The 19,997-nt window shown below is 44.9% G+C and overlaps 1 protein-coding gene and 1 pseudogene across 2 annotated transcripts in view; both read right to left on the bottom strand.

The window, feature by feature from the left end:
• Positions 1–4,782: 4,782 nt before the first annotated feature.
• Positions 4,783–19,997, bottom strand: part of ABTB1 (ankyrin repeat and BTB domain containing 1) — a 52,982-nt gene continuing 37,767 nt past the window's right edge. For both annotated transcript variants that reach the window (XM_077325398.1, XM_077325397.1), the window contains exons 11-12: positions 11,674–11,874; positions 4,783–8,397 (exon numbers count right to left, since the gene is read on the bottom strand). In XM_077325398.1, coding sequence (XP_077181513.1) covers positions 8,191–8,397; positions 11,674–11,874 — 408 coding nt within the window. In that variant the 3' untranslated portion in view covers positions 4,783–8,190. The remainder of the gene's footprint in view (positions 8,398–11,673; positions 11,875–19,997) is intronic.
• Positions 19,195–19,908, bottom strand: LOC143831876 (large ribosomal subunit protein bL21m pseudogene; annotated as a pseudogene).

Below are 19,997 nucleotides of genomic sequence, written 5' to 3'. Positions count from 1 at the left end.
ATCTCATCTGTAAATGCAGCCAGGGAGCACAAGGCAACATGTAGTATAACTAGCTGATCTTGGACCATGCACACTTCCGCAACATGACAAGGAATACATCCTGTGACAGTATTATTTGTTGTTTATTGATGTGGGACACATCTTCTTGCATGCCTCATCAAACAGAAATGTAGACGGACATGATGTCTGTCATCCTACCATTGAAGCATGCCAGGAAATGTAGGGCCCAGCCAGTGGCCTCGCCAGCCCCTGGGGCCTGGGCAGTCACTGCATAAACCATGGGGGCTGAGGCAGCAGCTGCTGTGCCCCTGAGACCTTCAGAGCAGCCGCACCAGCCTTTGAGGCCTAGGCAGCTGCTGCATGACCTGCAGGAGCCAAGGCAGTGTTGGAGGAGCAGGCAAGCAAGATGGGCGAGGGGGAAGGGAGTGTGTGCATTCACACATACTTGCATGTGTGTGCATGCACACATACTTGTGTATTCACGTGTGTATGCGTGTACTTGCATACTCACACATGTGTGGGAGTGCGGGAGCCACAGGGGTTGAGGCAGCAGCAGAGGAGCAGGTACGCAGAAGGGGGGAAGCGAGTGATTGTGTGTGTGCACGTGTGTTTGCTTGCTTGGAAGGAGGGAGGTTAGGAAGCCATTAGGTAAAGGGAGAAAGGGGAGGGAGTCTGTCTCTGTGTGTGTTTGTGAGGGAGGGAGGGGAGAGGAAGCAAGGAGGAGGTTGGGAAACTAACAGGTAAGGGGGGAAACTGGGTGGAGGGAGGGAAGTGAGTCTTACAGTCATTTAGACCAAAATTTCAGATGCACTAAAGTGAGTCTGTGTGTGTGTGTGTGTGTGTGTGTGTTAGGGAGGGAGGGGGCCCTGACAAAGTCGCTGCAGGGCAAGTATGTGTCCCACATACCCTCTGAGAGTCAGACTGTCAGGACAGTTTTTTCCTTCTTAAACAACAGCTGTAAAAAGACGTGCTCTTGGCAGTTGTTAGAAACAATTAATTAGCCAGGAGAATCACAAAAACTCATATAACAAGATTATCTCCATCCATTTCTGCTGGGTGCGCTCAACACATTTAGAAGTGGTGGTTGGAACTGAATGTCTTTATACCTCTTCCACAGCTAAGGTTAAACCTGAAGCTCCTGTTTCTACTAGAGGTACCCCATCTAGGCCTCATTTATCGTCTGGAGATCAGTTGCAACGCCAGGAGCTCCAGGCCTCACCTGGAGGTTGGCACCATATGACAACTGTCTCTGACAAATGTGCACTCCTAAGTAGATCTAAAAATGCATCCTGCTAACTCGGTGGAGTTCAAATAAACATCACAATGAATGTACAGGGTATGAGTAGATGAGGGTGTGGGGGTACTTGTCCTAGCTCTCTAGAGAATGAGACATCCCAATCTGAAGAAAAGTGAAACAGAACTACTCATTGATAAAGCTTAAGTCACGACTGACATGAAAGAGAAGCTCCTTGACCTTCCTTGTTTCATTTCTCCAGTAAATATAGTTGACATGGTGCTGTGAAGTGTGTCAGTTTTTTTAAAGAGCAGTAAACTCAGAAAGCCAGCATGGTGTAGTGGTTAAGAGAGGAGGCCTCTAATCTGGAGAGCTGAGTTTCATACCCAGATTCTCCACATGCAGTCAGCTGGGTGACCATGGGCTAGTCACAGTCCTGTTAGAGCTGTTCTCACAGAGCAGTTCTGTCAGGGCTCTCACAGCCCCGCCTACCTCACAGTGTGTCTGTTGTGGGGAGAGGAAAGGAAGGCAATTGCAAGGCCCTTTGAGATTCCTTTGAGTAGTAAAATGCGGGGCACAAAAAAAAACAAACAGCTTCTCCAATCCCTGTCTTTATAAATTTTCAGCCATAAAAGGAGAAACATATTCCGCTGACTTAGGAGGCACCAAAGTTTCCGCCCTCAAACTCTCTTGTGACCATTTATGCCACACAGCCCATGACATGAAGATGTGGATTTGACTTTATAAACAATAATTGCAGTATTGCTGGCCATTAAAAAAAAAAGTCTTGCAGCTGCTGTTCTTGTAAGGCAGGCATATCCGGCTTATTTAATTATTCATGTTAGTGTAATGCTGTTCCTGTAAAGCCCTTGAGCAAACACCATGGCAATAGATGTGCCTTTTCCTGCTTACCAGTCAAGCAGAGCACAGGCAACAGCACTTGGTACTCATGCACTCCCCCCGGCTCATTCACAGGCTTGACCTGCTGGGGAATAGATTCTTTGCCTGACAGGCGAACTATTGAGGCTCCCTGATTTTTGAGAACTGTTTGATAAAGAATCAAAGGAAATGGGTCTTTGTTTAATAGGACTTTGTGCTGAACATATGGACTAAACGCGCGTGCTAGAGACACCCAAGCACTCGATTTCTATTATCTTGGATGGATTTTGCAGATCAACCTTGTCTCAGCCAAATCCAAGGCCAGTGGTTGAACTTTGCTTAGAAGTGAGGGAGGGGGCACATCTTGCAAATTTTAATGCAACAGGGATATGATTGCCTTAGTCAAGTTCAGTACTTGGGCTGCAATACTCTTGCTTTTAAAATTAATTGTATTTTAAAATCCTGCTTTTTTGGGGGGAGGGGGAAGTATTGGCTCCTGAAACATTCACTGGCAGTCTTCAAGCAAAGGTTGGATACACACTTTTGGGTGCTTTAGGATGCTTTGAGCTGATCCTGCATTGAGCAGGGGGTTGGACTAGATGGCCTGTATGGCCCCTTCCAACTCTATGATTCTATGATTCTGCGGGAATATGATACATGCAGCTGCCATCTACCAGGCCCCTGGAGAACTCCTGTTAATCTCCAGATAACCAAGATCAGTTCCCAGGGAGAAAATGGCTTCTTTGGAGGATTGACTCTCTGGCATTATACCCTGCTGAGGTTCTTCCTTCCCAAATCCATCCTCCCCAGGCGCCACCCCAGAATTTCCAGGTCTTCCCCAACCCAGACCTGCCAACCCTAAGGATGACACTAGTGATAAGGGGTGAGCACCCTAGGTTTTTACCACCTGTGCAACGGGTGTTAGTGGAATGCGCCTCCAGAGGGGGCAGCCGGCAGCAGACCTACCGTAATCGTGGTGGGCGTGACAAGCAGTTGGGAGGGCACATGGCATTTGAGTGGGGCATTGTGGTGGTGGCCGGTGAATGTTCCCGTAGCTGTTTGGGCTGCTGTGCGTCAGGCAAGGCAGCAGCCCTGTTGGTGGGTGGGCCGATGGCCATGCTGCTGGCTGGGCCATGGCTGCTTGAGGGCGGGCCGATTGGCAACGAAGCACGGAGCCATGGGAGAGCTCTCCTTGTCGGCCAGCCAGCGTCTGGCTGCGAGGTGGGCTGAGTGCCTCGCGGCCAGCTTCTGGAGACAGGCACTCCAGAGGCCAGCCGAATCTGGGTGTGCCTCATGCAGGTGGAAGCACAGTCCGGACAGCCGGAGGTGTCCTGGTCAGCGCTCCACCCATAACGGCTTTTCCCAAATATTAGAGCAAAAAATGGTTAAGATATGACCATATATGGTCATGTCTACATACCCCCCACCCCAAGGTCCAATGTTGGACCTGGAAGGGGTGGGAAGGGGAGGACCCACAGGTAGGCATGTCCCCACTATCCTTCCCAACCATATTCTGCATGCCACTTCTGGGGTTTCTCAAAGCCTAAAGAGTTTCAGGGGTTTCTCACCAGTAAAAAAAAAAATCACCCGACAAAGTGAGAATCCTTGTCCCCTGCCCCCTCCCTCCTACCCATCCTTACCTGCTGGCGTGGCTCACTGGGCTTGCCCCACCCCTGCCAGTCTCCCAAGGCTTCCCCCACTCTCCAGAGGGTGGGAGCAGCCTCGGAAGGCCAAGAGAGGCGGAACCAGCCCAGTGAGGCCCAGCACTGAGGAGTGCCTTCTGCTGCCACCCCCGCCAGTCTTCTGAGGCCACTGCTCTCCAGAGGACGGGAGCAGCCTTGGAAGCCTAGCAGAGGCGGGGCCAGCCCAGTGAGCCCCAGTGGGCTGGCCCCACCCCACCAGACTCCTGAGGTTTCCCCAGAGGGTGGGAGCGGCCTTGGAAGGTCAGTGGAGGCTGTTCCAGCCCAGGGAGCCCCAGCACTGAGGCATGCCTGCTCCCGCCGCCAGTCTTCCAAGGCTGGTCCTGCTCTGCAGAGGGCGGCAACAGCAGAGCAATGAGAGCGCCTCACTGCTCTGGCACCACTACCGCTGCTGCAGTCCATCTAGTGGCATGTTCCCTAAGGCAGGATGACAGACGTCACAGCCATCTACATTTCTGTTTGAGGGAGCTTGCCAGTAAACGTTCCACATCAAAAAGTTGAGAAAAGCTGCTTTCCCCCATGCTTACATGTTTCTGAGATACTCTTTATATCTAAATAGTCATTTAGCACCAAACACTCCAGCTCCTAATCTTGGTTCAAAGACTTCTGACATAGTGACCCCTATAACATATTTCCCTCCCCAACAACTGACGCCTCTCTTGGCCCCCTTGTTTCCACACACAAATATAGCATGTTTTACCTCATGATCATTGCCAGAAGGATGGAATTAAGTCATGTCAAAACTGCCACCATAAAGCGCTCACCGTGTCATCGTTGGAAGAAAAAAACTTGGAAGTGTCAGAAAGGATAAGTAGAGAAAAGTGTCTGTGCAGCATTTTGCAGTAAACAGCCATCCCTTCAATGACAGCTACTGGTCAGGGGAGGGGTAGGAAATGAAGCACAGATTTCCTGTAGCCCTCTCACTGCACTCCTTATGATCACGAGTAAACAAAGTGAAGGAACAGCAGATCTAGTGAAATAGATTCTTTATTGCTGTACACATGCTTATATATTAAGCTTTAAATATATTATATTGCTGTTCTGAAAGGCTTTACATTCTCTTTGTTTTAAAACAAGTATCATAGAGAACACTGAGTCAATGTAAACAAAATTGGGCCATAAACAATAAGACCAAAATAATTTCCGCTGCCTTGTAATGCAGTTATATTGATAGCCGGGAAGAATATTCAATAAGTATTAGAAAGGTCATTTTGTATTTTGTTGGTGATTTTTCAGACATGTGTCTGATTTTTCCCCTTCTCCAAATTTGCATGGGCAAAACTCCAAATTTTACCAGAGACTGTTTGAGCAGCAGGACAATTCACTTAGGAGCTGAGCCCAGGGACACAGTTACTAAACACATTCACAAAAAAAAACGTGCTCCAGATCCATCCAATATTTTTTTCTGAGGTTTTTCTGAGGTTTTCTGTGTTAATGAGGAAGAAATAGAAAGACGGCCTCAACATATCAGAAACTAACAACATTCTTAGTGGCTCAGCAATTAAAAGGAAGCAGAAGTAATTTCTAAGGTAGAGCTTCCATTACATTATGCTTCTTAGCATTCTGCTGTACCCACTTCATTTTTTAAAAAACCTGGAAGGGAAAACATTGGGATGCTTCGTTTCCTGTGCTTCTCAGTTTCTTTTTGCCCCAATTGTTTAAGTATAGATAGAAACTCTGAAGATTACACACCAAATTATTTGCTAGTGGAAATTCACAACGGATGGTCACTAAAAGACTCAAATGGGTAACAGAAAAGAAGGCCAGAAGATAGGATCAAAGAGCTGCAGGAGGAAGGAGATGTAGGTTTCTTACAATAGTATGTTTCTTTTTATTTAGAGAGGTACATTTGTAAGTTGCTACCATGGCAAAAGCCATAACAATGGATATGTTTGCCTAGCCAGCCCAGGTTTCAAAAATCCCAGCACCAATCACTTTTAAAGTTGCCATTTGCAAAATGAAGGAAAAAACAGCACCTTCACCAGGGAAATAGTTGACTATTTTCTGCATAAATAATTCCCCCCATGTATCTTTGAGTAAATATAATCCCTTTAAGATATAAGAACAAAACTACCAACATTCCAAGTCACTTTTGAAGTGAGGGCTTTACTTGTCAAAAGCTGCTTGGGCCCTTAAGCCTCCTGGCTCTCTGCTCCCAATTAGCTTGTGCTTTCTGAAATCAAAGTGACTTGTACAAACTTGTGGGTGGGCTCAGAGAAAACTAATTTAGAGACCTAAGTTTACTATGGGATGTTCTGATTTCTTGAGAACAGAATGTAGATTTGCCACAGTCCCTTTACCAGATTCTAATTAGAAGAGACATCACATAAATGTGAACAATAAAGTAGCCTTCATACAGAACCTAGACAAGGCTAATACTTCATTCTGCTAACACACCTCAGTAAGTTGTCACATCCAGAAATATGGAAGTAAATCCAACATTAGATTCTCATTTCTTCGCAGCCCTGACCACAGAAGTAAAATGACAAATTGTTGACCTGACTTATGTTATCACAGTGCATAGAAAGCTGGAATCATGAGGACCCAATAATCAGTCTGCAAAAGCCTCACTGCCCCAGTACAGTCATTGTTCAAGATGATCCTAAGTGCTCCTCCCCTACTTACGGTCAAACCTGCATGTTTAGAACATAATTTTTGCCAGGTAATGATCATGCATGATCTTGGCCAGAGTTAAAGTTCCCATGTTAGGCTTTGTTTTGGATTTCTCACAGTCTTCCCCAAGCTCTCTAAAATTCCTGTCTCCGGAGTGAGAAGGGTGTCAAAGTTTTGCTTACTACATTTTTTTTTAAAGATAGCCATCTTAAAGATAGCTTAATTTTTCTTTGTCACAAGCAGACATTTTCCTGACTTCAGCTGAAGGAAAGAAAGAAATAGATGTTTGGAGTATGGCTGGAATTAGCACTATGCAGTCAAATGAAATCAGCACATTCTACATGTCTGCTAACCAAGGCTTTCCTAGATCCTGGTTACTCAGAGTTAGCCCTGACAGCAGACCCTTCCCTATTATCAGTAACAGGACAGCCTAATATATATTAATAACACATGAGAAATAATTGTAATTAATATTATCTGGGAACACTTGTTTATCTGTCCCACTCAGCATGCAGATATTCATACAACATGGAAGACTGCACATGTTCAATTTGACCCACATCAGTTAGATATTTGTCAATAGCCCTATGCAGATCCTAGTATCTTATCTGTGCATAAGATTGTGTCAACTGGTTCCACCCCTTTATGAACCTAACATCCACACCATACATTTGCAAATACCCATTTATGTAATCTTCAACATGCAGATTTTTATGTAAATGTGCAATTCAGTGCACTGACCAATGCAATTCAGTGTATTGGGAAAGGCAGCAAGGTACAGCCAGTTGCTTTTCAAGTCCCAAGTTCCAGACACACAGAATATCAGTGTCTATACAATACTAGTTTCCACTTCCATCCCCAAAGGGGGGATATGCTGGGACTTCATCATGGTATTCTCCAAACACATCAGGGCTGGAGCACTTCTTAACCCAACCTGAAGGATTTTCTGAAGTCTTCAGTCCAACAAAATGGAAAAAATGCCATTTCTATGCTTCCGATGTAAAAGAGACACAATTATATCTGAGGCTCCCAACACACCTCAGTACTTGAGTTCCTCCTGCGAAAGTAGTATCAGTAAAGTTGGCCATGTGTGTTTGCGTCTGATAACAGAAGTCAAAACCATGCAATTTGGTGGAACAGGTAGAACAGAAAAGGGGACTGAAATAAGCCTGCTAAAGAATAAGACAACTGGATTAGAATACCGGGGTCCTTACTTTCTCCTTTGTCCCAAATCTGGAGGGCAAACATGCAAGACGGAGAGGGAAGCAATCATTACTGCATGAGAAGTGGCAGCAAGCACAAAGGTAATCTCCCTACCTTCCTGTAAAAGTGTTGGTTTCCCTGGTTATCCTGAAAAATATGGACCGTGAATTTAGGCTGATTTATTCCTGATTTTTATTTCATCTGCTTTAATTTCCTTGTAGAAAGCTATTTCTGGGCCTGCAACATTTGGCAGGAACTGGATTTGCCATTAACCCGGGCTTTCTAATCACCAATCAATGCTGTCGTGTATAAGCCACAGAGGTTTCAAAGCTGAGCTGTTCCTTGAGACTTGGATCTTTGGAGAAGGAAAAATGAGCCAGCATGCAAACTTTAGGATTCCAGTAAATGAGAAACAGAAGCCATGCACAGAAGATGATGGAGCTACAAATCTGGGAGGGAGTGGGTGTGCATGCATGCTTGCCCACAAGGGAAGGATGAGAAATCTTGAGAATGAAGCTCTGAGTTGATCTGCCATGAAGCCATGCAAAAAGATGGCCCAGATTAACATTCAAGGCCAATGGTGGCCAGAAGATTATCCAGGGCTTCCAGTTTCTGGTTAGCTTCTTCAATGGCACTGTAGGTTTGTACATTGCTGGTTATGTGGAAACGGATGTCATCGATAAGGGGAATGGAGTCTGTCTCCTGCCGTTCTTCCACTGCCTCGGCATTCTCCTTCACCGCCACTGCAAACTCCTCAAGCTCCACCAGCTGAGGTAAAAAGAAACAAGGTGCGATAATGAAATGAGTAGACTGACACCTGGAAGCATGTCTTATCACCTTGCTTTCATTTACATTTTAAACTACAATCGCAAAAGAGAGAGTTGTGGTTATCACTGCACAGTTCTGTAACAGATGGGCACAGAAATACCCCCCCCCCAAAAAAAAAAAAAAACTGCCGACTGAAAGTACAAGCTTACATTTCAGGAGAGAATGATCTCTGAGTACAATATGCTACACAAAAGGCCATCTCTGTTACAAGAGGCCTAGATTGCCCCAGTTTCACGAGGAACAGGCAGGCAACAAGAGTTATGATATCATGGTGATGCTGTCTCCCCAGAAAAACTGCATGAGGCAGCAGAGGTGTCTTTAGAATACAGACTTCGGCTTTGGTGTACAAAAGTGAGGGCAACTTAGCCAGAGAACGGCCTTCCATTCTGGAATTTTGACCCTCTTCCCTCCCTACTCAACTGCGCTGAATGAAACCACCCCTTCCGCCCCCAAACTTCCATAATTTACAGATGTATTTCACAAATACGCTACAGGCAACGGACCATTATAGCACACCCACTTGGTCAGAACACAATTAAGGACTGTGGCATTGACCACTTTGCCAGCGATGCTCCTTTGTGGTTACTGATACAGTTCATGTGCCACAGCATCCCTCTGAAGTAGGAATACTTAAAAAAAACACACACAAACATTTACAGACAGGGAGAGGCTGAGGGTGGAACCCATTATCAGACTTATTGAAGGCTACAACACGTATGCTTATGTGCCAGTTAAGCCATGTTCCCCGAGTCCAGTGCAAATGCCACCCCTTGCCCAACCAGTGCTGATGATCTCTGGTCTGAGGTATCAATGGGGGACAGGCGAGCTTTCCAGAAGTCCTAGGGGGGGGGGATGAGGCTAATGCAGCAAAGCTGTCATTTTTGCATGCAGAGCAAAGTGTCTGAGAATCAATTGTGAGCCTGAGAAAACCAATACATCTGAGCTCGTGGCAGGGTGGGAAGAGAGCAGAAATAACAAGTACGTAAATGGGGAACTGTTAACAAATTATTTTCTTCAGTGTGCTTTCACAAGCAGGGAATAATTTCACACCTTCCTTAAAGCCTGTTAAGTAAAGAATGCTGCAGCTCATGTGGGAGTTCTAATTAGAGCCATTTATACAAACCAGTGAGTTGACTGGGCTCCAAAACACTTAGCAGAAGCAAGACTGTGCTGGCCACATGAGCCTGCCCATACTACAGCTGGCTAACTGTGATGTGAGATGGGAAGGAACAGACTATTCCTTCAGTGGGATGGGTGTATTTTAACACTACTTATCCATTTAAGGCAACACAATTTGCGATAAATTTGTGCATCTGTTTATGAAAAGTGAAGGAGAACATAGAGCAATTCTATGTTAAGACCATGGAGTATGTGCATTCTACTGGTATCTACTGGTCTGTATGTCATCCACACAGGTTTAACAACCTTCTTCCTCCACACTTACACAGCCCATTTAAAGAGGGTATGCCAGGCAGCCTGAAGTGGGGTTGAAGTGTCCCCTGAAAGGTACTTCATCCCATCCTTTATGGATAAAGTGCCCCCGGGGAATACACTTCCCTTCCAACTTTCTCCTGGCTGTGGTAAGATGGTAATGGACTTACGTCTGAGCTAGACTTGCTGTCTCATTTAGACCCATTATGCACGGCGGCAGCACAGAGTAGCCCTGCCTCCCCCGGTATACAGGGCTGACCTGGCGTAGTGCGCGCACACATGCTGTGCGCTGGGGCCAGGAAACCTGGGACTCTGCAGGGCACTGTAAGTAGCAGAGGCTGGGGGGGGAGTGGGGGGGGGCCAGGGAGGAGTGGGGGGCCAGGCCCCCACCACACGCTATGACGGGGGCAGGAGGACGCCCCTGCCAGCTCCGCAGAGCCCACAGGGGCCTGCAGTGTCCCTACAGGGACACTGTAGGTTGGGGCTGGGTGGGCCGAAAGGCCTGGCTCTGTCAATTATGCACAGCGCTGGCCTGCCCTAGCCCCTGCCGGTACCCGCGGTATCTCGGGGACTGCGTAAGTTCCCATGTTTGCATAACTCGGGCCTTCCGTGGCCCTGGGCCGGGCCATCCCTGCGCTGGTGTCAGGGGTATGCATAATCGGGGATTTTCCCCGTTTCCTTGCTGCCGTCAGGGTGGGCATTCTGGCCCGTGCATAATGGGTCATACAGAGCACATTTTAAGTGTTTTGTACTCTTTCAGTACAAAAATCTTGTAACATGGGGTGAAGAGTGTCCTCACATTAGAATATGGGAACAAGGCTTGGAGAAGGCCTAATGCATTTCTGTGACCATGATAAAACAGCCCGCATTAATCATTATGCTAGTTGCTCTGTGGCTACACATGTCCACAGAAGGACCTGCTGGTTGGCTCATATTCCACCTACTCTCTGCCAGGTGCATTGGCTGTCAATAGAATTCTGGATCACATTCAAGGTGCTGGTGCTAATCTTTAAGAACCTCAGTGGTCTGGACCCTCTGTATCTTTGGGACCACCTCTCCTAGTATGTCTCCCAAAGAGCTTTGCCCTTTACAAATAACAAACTGTTGGTGATCCTTTGTCCTGGGAAGTGCAACTAGCCTTGACCAGAGCCTGGGCCTTTTCAGCCTCAGCTCCTGCCTGGTGGAAGTAGAGATCTGGGCCCCGCAGGGCCTGGCAAAATAGCATTCTTCTACCAGACCTATGGTTGAGACCATGACAGCTGAGACATAACTATGGGCCTCTTCCTGCTGACCCATTTCATATGCCCTCTCTCTCTGTTCCATCCTCATGCTGATGCCTGTAAAACTCACCAAGACTGAGAAGAGCAATAGGATGAGACAACGGAGATTGCAGAATGAAACAGAGATATTAACATTTTAAATTGTTTCATTCATATTAAATGTGATTTTATATATTGTGAGCCGTCCCTGCTTGCAAGGAATGGCAGCCTAGAAATCAAAGTAAGTAAATAAATAGAAAAAAATAAAATTGCAAGTAAACTGTAGTGTGGCCAAGCTCCTCACTCAGCTACATGGCCTTGATGTCCCCAAAGCTGAGATGTGATCATGAAGTATAACCCTCAGCTGAAACTGCCCACTCAGTCCACCACTTCTACTGTGATGATGATGACAAGTTCTTGGGAATATGGCTTGCCACCATCTTACCAGATCTGAAAACCTTAGAAGAAACAAACATCTGTTTGGCGGCTGACACACAGCCCACCCCAGGACACTTTCCCAAATTACCTTTTCAATGATCTTTGCCATGTACTCTGTGCACTGGTCTTCCAGCCGGGTCAGTTGGAACAGCTTTGCAACCTTCCAGATGCTGACTACATTGTCTTCATCAAGAACCTGGGCTAAAGTCTTCCCACAGAGTCGTTTGAGCCCAGGTAACAGGTATATGTCTGCGACACAAAGCACATCATAGGCATTCTCGGGAGACAGCTGCCAAGTGAAAAGAAATGAGCTCAGCATCCATCAAAACCAAAATCCTGCCTTGACAACAAGCCACTTGACAGTCATTTGCCCATTCATCTTTGGGAATGAAAATTAACTTAAAAGCCTAAGAGCATATAATTCTACAGAGAGTTAAAACATGATAATGTGTCACCTCCATCATGTGTCTATGCGTGTTTTAGTTTAGTGGCTGAAATTCAGGTCATATCCATTGCAAAATCTTTTAAATAAAGAAACCATATACATTGGAAGATGTTCAGGCCTGGATAACCTCCAGTTGTAGGTCAGTCTCCAAACACAAATGCATATATTATTGATTCACTTTATGGCCTGCTTTCCTCACTGAGGCATAAGGCTGATTAGACAATGGAAATCAACACAACCAATAGAATGATATAGTTAATAAGCAGTGCAACAGGATTAGGAAATGTATGGAGAAAAGGAGCGGTTGCCTGAAAAGTACTAGTCATGACAAGAAACAGAAGGATGTTCTTGGGTGCTTTGAGGGATGACACTGGGAGACATGGAAGAAGCCCTGTTAGATACGATGGACCACTAGCTAAGGAGCTTAGAAAAGAAGGGGAGAGACATCAGTTGTACAATCAGCTCCTGATATGATTGTAAAAGTTTAACTTTGATCTCTGTGGCAGCTTTAAGCTGCTCACCTCATTGTTGATCAGTTCCTAATAAATAAATTAGGTATAAAACTTTTTTTTTTTAAAAAAAGGAGAAAGCTTCATTGCTATGAACGGGGAATTTCAGGTTCTCCCAGAGCAGGGATCTACGAATCTGATGGTAATCAGGTATAGAAGCAGATCAATTAAGCTTCCAAAAATACTTTCTTTCATCTTCATTTAGCCCAGAGCATGGCTCTGCTCTTGACCCAGCTGCTATGGCAACACAGATCCATGCCTGAAGGCTAGACCACTGCAATGCCTTTGAAGACAACCGTGGAAACTTCAGCTGGTATTGAATGCCACAGCTTCATTACTCTCAGAAGCTAGACAGAGCATGCAGGGTGTCCAGCCTGCCTCCCAAGCCCTGATCGGTGTGCCCTGCCTTCAGAGGTGAGATGTATGGCAACTAGAGACAGGGCCTTTATGCAGTAGTGGCACCTCAATTATAAAACCTCCTTCCCCTTTGAAGCTTGTCTGGCCCCTACATGGCTTTATTTCAGGCACCAAGCCAAAATGTTTCTGTTGACCTGAGCTTTGAATTAAAGGGTTTTTAAATATGACTTTCATGTGCTTTTTAGGCAAAAAACTTATTTGATGCTTCATGGTCTCTGCTTTTATGCTGTGGCTGGGCTTTTACTGCTGGATTTTAGTTAGAAGCTTTCGATGTTTTGTAAGCTGCCTCAGGCAGATTCCCCACAAAGGCAGCTTAAAATTGCTCCACTGGTTACCAAATAGTTTTTGGGGTCAGTTCCAGGTGCTGGTTATTTCCTATAAACTCCTCCATTGCCTAGGACCCACATTTCTGCAGGATGGCCTCTTCTGATAGCCACTGCTAGTGACTGCCTTGTTAATGGGTAAGCTTGCTGCCTGTACGTGAGTATTCTTCCTTGCAGCTCTCACTTGCTGAAATAGTCTGCCTGGTGCTTATGAGTATGTCAATAAAGGAGTTACATATACATCTGAAATAAAAGGTTTCTTTCACACAGAGTTGAAATAGTCACAAGCAAAATGTAATCCGAATCAAGACCGGGGCTACCTTATACTATGAAATATCACCCATGCAAACAGTTTCTAGCCAGTTTGGTGTAGTGGTTAGGAGTGTGGACTTCTAATCTGGCATGCCAGGTTCGATTCTGCGCTCCCCCACATGCAGCCAGCTGGTTCACCTTGGGCTCACCACGGCACTGATAAAACTGTTCTGACCGAGCAGTACCACACAGGGTGTCTGTTGTAGGGAGAGGAAAGGGAAGGCGACTGTAAACCGCTTTGAAACATCTTTGGGTAGAGAAAAGCGGCATATAAGAACCAACTCTTCTTCTACATTTTCTTGCCAGCATACATGTTATGGTTTCATTCAAAGAAATGACATGTGGGACATGGGGAAAGTGTAAGGAAGCAGTCTATAAAATCAAAGGGAATGGGTAGTGCAAGGCATTATGCTAATACAGAACTGAGCATGTGTATGAATTTGCAGGGGAACACATCAACACACATGAAATTGTCCTATCATGAATTAGACCATCAGTCCATTTAAATCAGTATTGTCTGTTCAAGTTGTGTGCTTAGCTCTTCCTGCTCACAAATTATTCTCTTCAACTGATCTCCCCCATCAAGTTTGACACAGCTGTCTAGAAAGGAAGAGAAGCTTGCTTTTATTGCTATTTATTGCTCTAGACCAGTCATTCCCAATCAAGGGTTTACGGGGCAACTCTAAGGATTGCCTGGCTTCCCCCCTCCTGCCTTAATGGATGCTTTCAAAACTTGAAAAATATTGCTGTAGAGCAGGCTTTCTCAATGGGGGTGGGGGGGGGAAAATCATTTGACTTTCACACACTGCTAGAGATGCCAACTTCTGGGGGGGGGGGCTGGCAATCTCAGTGAAATATAAACTAATCTCCATTGCTTCATGAACAGAACAGAACATGAAGTTCTGGGCTTGCTGGCTGTTTGCTTCAGGGAAAAGGTGCGTGAGGTGGATTTGAGAGGCTCTGGCTGAAGCCTGAGTGAAGGTCCAGACCTCTCTGGGCAGAGCAAGGCAGCCTTCCTCCGCCTGAACCCTGGAGCCCAGCTGCAGCTTCTCCCTCTTCATTTCCCTTGCAGAAGCCAGCCCCAGTTCTGGTTGGGAATATTCACCAGATGGGCTGCCAGCTAACCATAAGAACATGAGAGAGCCACGAGCACCAAAGTCCACCTTTCCCTGGAAGAACAGCAAACAGCCAGCAAGCCCAAAGTGCTGGTATTGTTCTGTTGATGAAGCAAAAGTGATTAGTTTGTACTAGGTTTGGGCGCTTTGGCCGCCAAAGCAGCTGTTCATGCCCAAAGCACCCAGTGCCGTGGCTTAGGTGAGGAGGGGCGGCGCTTATGCCGGCACACCAATCGGCACATGCACGCAGGCACTGCCCCTCCTCCCATACTGTGGATTGCTTTGGGTGCAAACAGCCTCTAGTTTGTACTTCACTGATATTACCAGACCTGCCCCCCCTCGGAGGTTGGCATCTCTAGGAATGTGTGAAAGTCAAATGTAGGTGGGGGTGGGGTGCGTCTAATAGATACATCAATTCTGGTGGCACAGGAAGAGGCCTCGCAACCTCACTTCCTGTGATGTGGGAGTGGTCTTTTGAGGTCATATCAGGTGGAAATGGCTGGGTGATGTCACTGCCAGTGACATGACTTCCAGGGGTGTGGCCAGTTGTCATCACTACTGAGGGTCCTCAAAATCTTAAGACTATTTCAGGGGGTCTTCCATGATCAAAAGGTTGAAAAACACTGTTATAGACTGAAGTGCAGCACTAAAAACAGCCTCCAGGATTGCACTCTGGCTCTTGCATAAATAGACATATTCACATTTTCTTTTGTGATTAAGGGACAACATTTGAAACAGTTCCCATGCAATCATGAGTGTGCATTATGGGGCAGATGCTCTAGTCATGTAGTGCTTCTTGAACTATCCTTTGAACTGGATCCAATACAATTCTTGAAGCCACCCTTAAGGAACCACCTTTAAGTAAGTTGTACAAATGTCAGATGTCAACAAAACCTTCTGTAATCTGCTGTTCCACCAGGATCATTCCAAAAGCCGTCCCCTAAATTCAAAACCTATGCTCCTGAACTGGCATTTGTTTAGCTTACTGGTCAAATGCAGATAAATTCATTTGTGCAAATGCAATGGCCAGTAGCCGACCACTCTCCATTAACTCCACCCACCCTTCTCCTTCAGACAACTGACTCAGCTAAGACCACTTCCAACTCATTCAGCTCCAGGAAGCCTGACTTAACCTCCGCTGCAGGCTCCTTGCTGTGTTCATTTCTTCCCCACTTCCTCCCTGTTCTCTTTAAACCACCCATCCATGCAGAAGGAAATTCCATAATGTAACACCAGGACTAATCTGGCCTTTTCCCCCTTATACTGATGTTTAATTGAGACCATGTGTCACTAACTGGAGTCCTCTTGCAGCAGTTCTGCTGTTGTTCACTTGGGAGGGAAACTGAAAACAGCAGCGCTCTTCTGTATTTCCCCTCCAAGGTTTGCTAGAATTTGGTTAATTGTTGAAATGTTTTGCTGTTCTTGTTACTTTGTTAATCAGGAGCAGTAAACAAATGCACATATTGATTTAATTGCCTTGTAAAAACAGATTCTGGCTGTGCTTCGTAGCTTTTAAATCTTTTTTGCAGATTTACTGATGTTCTAGATTTGTACTTTGAGTTGGGGCTGGGAACTACCTTGACATTCCCCAGAAAGAATGGTGGGGCATAAACTTGGGGGGGGGGGCAGGATTTCCATTTGCTCCAGACAGAGTTTACATCTGAACTGTTTCTAACAAGCTGGAATGGCATAGTACAGTTCTAAAGCCATTTATTGAAGGGCCTGCAATGTTACACAAAGAGGCTGCAATTTAAGGATGTACTTGTGGTTGTCCACCAGAGAACAGCACTGATCTTAGTGGTACAGATGTCAGGTTGATACATATCTGCCCGATATATTCCACAGTGACACTCTGCAGAAACTGCTGTAGACGTGAACTAGCCTGGGCTTAAGATGCCAAACACACCACCAGGCTGAAGATTTAAAGAGCTTCCCATTGCCATCTCTTCAAAAACAAAAATGGTGTTTGGAAAAAACCCTGCAGAAAAAATCCTGAGATTTATCCAACTACTTCCACCAGACCCAATCTAGTAATCAGAGGATGCAATGTTTGACCCAAAACTAATCCGCAGTCACCACCATCCTGAAAAATTTAAAATATGAACTGTACTAGAGATTACTTGAAAAAAGAAAGAGGGCCCATAAATGCAAAGAGGTCCCTCGTCTGGATGGAACACAGGTAGAGAAACTAGTCAGCTCTGAACTTAATGCAGCAAGTACCCGAAGCGCAAGAAAGTGCATCACAACACAAAGTGCAGTACGGCCCTAGAAACAAGGGGCTTGAGCTATGCTAAGGAAAGCCTGAGTTTAAAAAAGAAGGGAAAGGGAGAAAGGAGGCCCTTTCAAGCCTCCCTAATTTAACTGAAGGAAAATAAGAACAGATGGCTGTTCAGCAGCTTCATTCTTGCCCTGCAGGAAGACAGACTGAGGGGGAAAAGAAAGTATCTGGCCTTACACTTCATTCCCCATTGCAAAAGCAGTCTTATGCCTCCCTCCATTCCTCACAGGACAGCACCACAAGTGCTGTCCACCTACTGAGTGGAACCACTTCCCCAGGTACGTTCATCCAGCCTGGTCGTAATGAACAAATTGTATTCTTGGTCTCCTGTGACATGAGAATAACTCCTCTCTTTGCTAAAAAGTTGTCTTCATCAAGATGACCTAGAAACAAGAGAGGCAGCTCTTCGGGAGAGCCAAGCAAAACCCTAAAGACCTTCTAAAAGGAAGGAAGCCATAGCTAGTTCTGGGAACATTCCAGCTTGCCGGCAAGTGGTGTTTGAGTTTGGAGAAGAAGTGCAGTGAGATGGGACTTGCTCACTGCATGACAAGAGATGAGATTTTTCCACCTCCCACTCCACCTGTCACTCCTGCAGCTGATGGGAGACTGCAGCCAAAATTCTTAATGGGTAGTTGCCTGTCAAACCTCCTGTTAATATCCTGAGAAGCCTTTCTTTTACTGATGACTTCATCTCAACGTCTTTCTCTCCCCTGAAGAGTCTTTGTTGAAGTGTTCCTTTCTCCACATACTTGTTTGTCACAGCCATTCATGAACTTGGGTGTACTACAATGGGCTGTTGATGGACTTTTTATTTTGCAGTGGAAAAGTTCTGAATCACAGGAGAGAATGCATGCGCCATGTGGTGACAAGCTGCTTCCAATTTATCATGAACCTATAAATTAACGACCTCCAAAATACCCTATTGTTTTTTTCTCGATATTTTTTTTTTTAGGAAACAAAGCAATAGTATCCGGGGGGGGGGGGTACAAAAAGGAGAAGAGCAATCCTGTAATGTAATTATATATATCAAGGATAATTACGTATTACAGAGTGTATCAAATAGAAAATATCTGTCCCCAATATCCCTCTCGTTATAATTTTTAAGGCATCATCTGTAAAGTACAATGGTCTTTACTTCTGTTGAGGTAGTTTTATATTCAACATTTTAAATTTCAAAACTGATCTATTTAACAACCACATTATAGGTTTAATCACTGATATATATTTACTATTACATATTTTGCCATTTCCACATACTCACTATATCTTTTAATATATCAAAGTACGAAAAGTCTATTTCATCGTATCTAACAAGAAAACCAAAGACATTTCTGCTCAAAACCCACATACACATTATATTAAAAACTTGTTCTCATTGTGATAAAGTTTTAAAACCATTTCTCATTCTAAATTTGTCTGCTGCTTGCCTGATACACACTCGCATCTCTCCTGAAATTTCATAATTGATCTGTTTCTCAAACAGGTTGTTAATATTGCTGTTACTTGCATAGTCAGCAACTTTATTTTCCCATTCCTCTAAACCTGGACATACATCTAATTACTATTTTCCTGCATAGATCATTCTAGCCACTGTTACCTTATATCTGAATGTCTCTTCCAAAGGTTTTTGGGTACTTTATTAGGCAGTGTACCTAGTAGCATATTCTTAGCTTCCATAGGGAATTAACATTTTAAATATGTTCTGCATTTTCTTATGTATTTCTTTCCATTATCTTTTTTGTTTTTTTACAAGTCCGTAACTTATGGTAAAAAGTTCCAGAATTTTCCTTTGCAGCTTGTGTCTACTTTTCCAATATCCTGTGCGCCTATATACCATCTAAAAAAACATTTTGTACTAGTGTTCTCTTACCATCTGGCTGCCTGCAAACTTAATTTTTTCCCAGTGATGCATAGGTATCTCTAAAATTCTGCATCCACTGAATCATACAGCTTTCCTTTTGTTCTTCTGTTTCTAACTGAAGTAATAACTTGTATATCTATTGCAGTAAGTGGTCTTTTTGTTTTATAATCAACTGTTCAAACTCAGTCACCTCTCTTAGAGCTCCATCTTCCATTCTGGTAATTTTTTTCAGTCTTTTTCAGTCTTGAAACTGATTGAAAATTAAATGTTGATTCATTCATCTCTAATCCCTTTGCCAGTACCTGATTTTCCCCTTTTATGTTGTGTTCTTTTCATGATAAGCTTTTTTTTTTTTTTTTGGTAAGACAGGAGTTTTATTTATTTCTAGCAGAGGCAATAACAAAATGCCACAGAAGCACTTTTCATTTTCATGTTGCCCTAAAACTCTGGCAAACCAACTAAGTCCAGGGATTCATCATGACAGAATGGGAGCAATTTCAATGGTGTTGATCCTGAGGACAGTCTGTGGCTGAATCATAATTCTCTTCCTCCGTAAACGCTGTTTTTTATGAGACGTCATATTAATTTTTGGCCAAGATTCTGTCTTTTCAAGAACAGTAGCCTCCACACGGACAAGGTCCTTTCTTAGAAGTGGCCTCCCAAGGAGAGTGAAGTCTTCTGCACCAACCAGCAATACCTTCTCCATTCGGATTCTGTCTCCACATTCAGCTTCTATGTGACCTTCAATTAAAATCAAGTCTTCGTTGGTTACTTTCCATTGTCTGCTGGCAAAATGAACCACTGCAAATAGCCTTCCGTATTGTCCATTAGCAATCTGTTCATTCACTTTCTGCACAAGCATTCTGTGTTGCTTGCCCTCTTCTGCTGGATCTGGCAGTTTAATTTCAGGCCATGGGGGTGAAGATAAACTTGTTTTTGGAAGGACTCCTTTCTGTATTGAAGTGCTCTGTGAACTTTTTCGGGCTGTAGACCACAAAAGAGAGGCTCTTCCCGCTCGACTCAACACGCGCCCACATGCTGCCGCTGCCGCCGCCAACGCCATCCCCGCCCCCCTTCATGATAAGCTTTTGTTGCGGAAAAGAACAGACAATTTAGAGGGCTCAATAAATCCCGGTGTATAAACCATATCCT

Source organism: Paroedura picta, chromosome 3 (assembly GCF_049243985.1).
Source record: "Paroedura picta isolate Pp20150507F chromosome 3, Ppicta_v3.0, whole genome shotgun sequence".
NCBI lineage: Eukaryota > Metazoa > Chordata > Lepidosauria > Squamata > Gekkonidae > Paroedura > Paroedura picta.
Note: the sequence above shows the minus strand (reverse complement) of the source record. Positions and strands in the feature narration are given on the sequence as shown.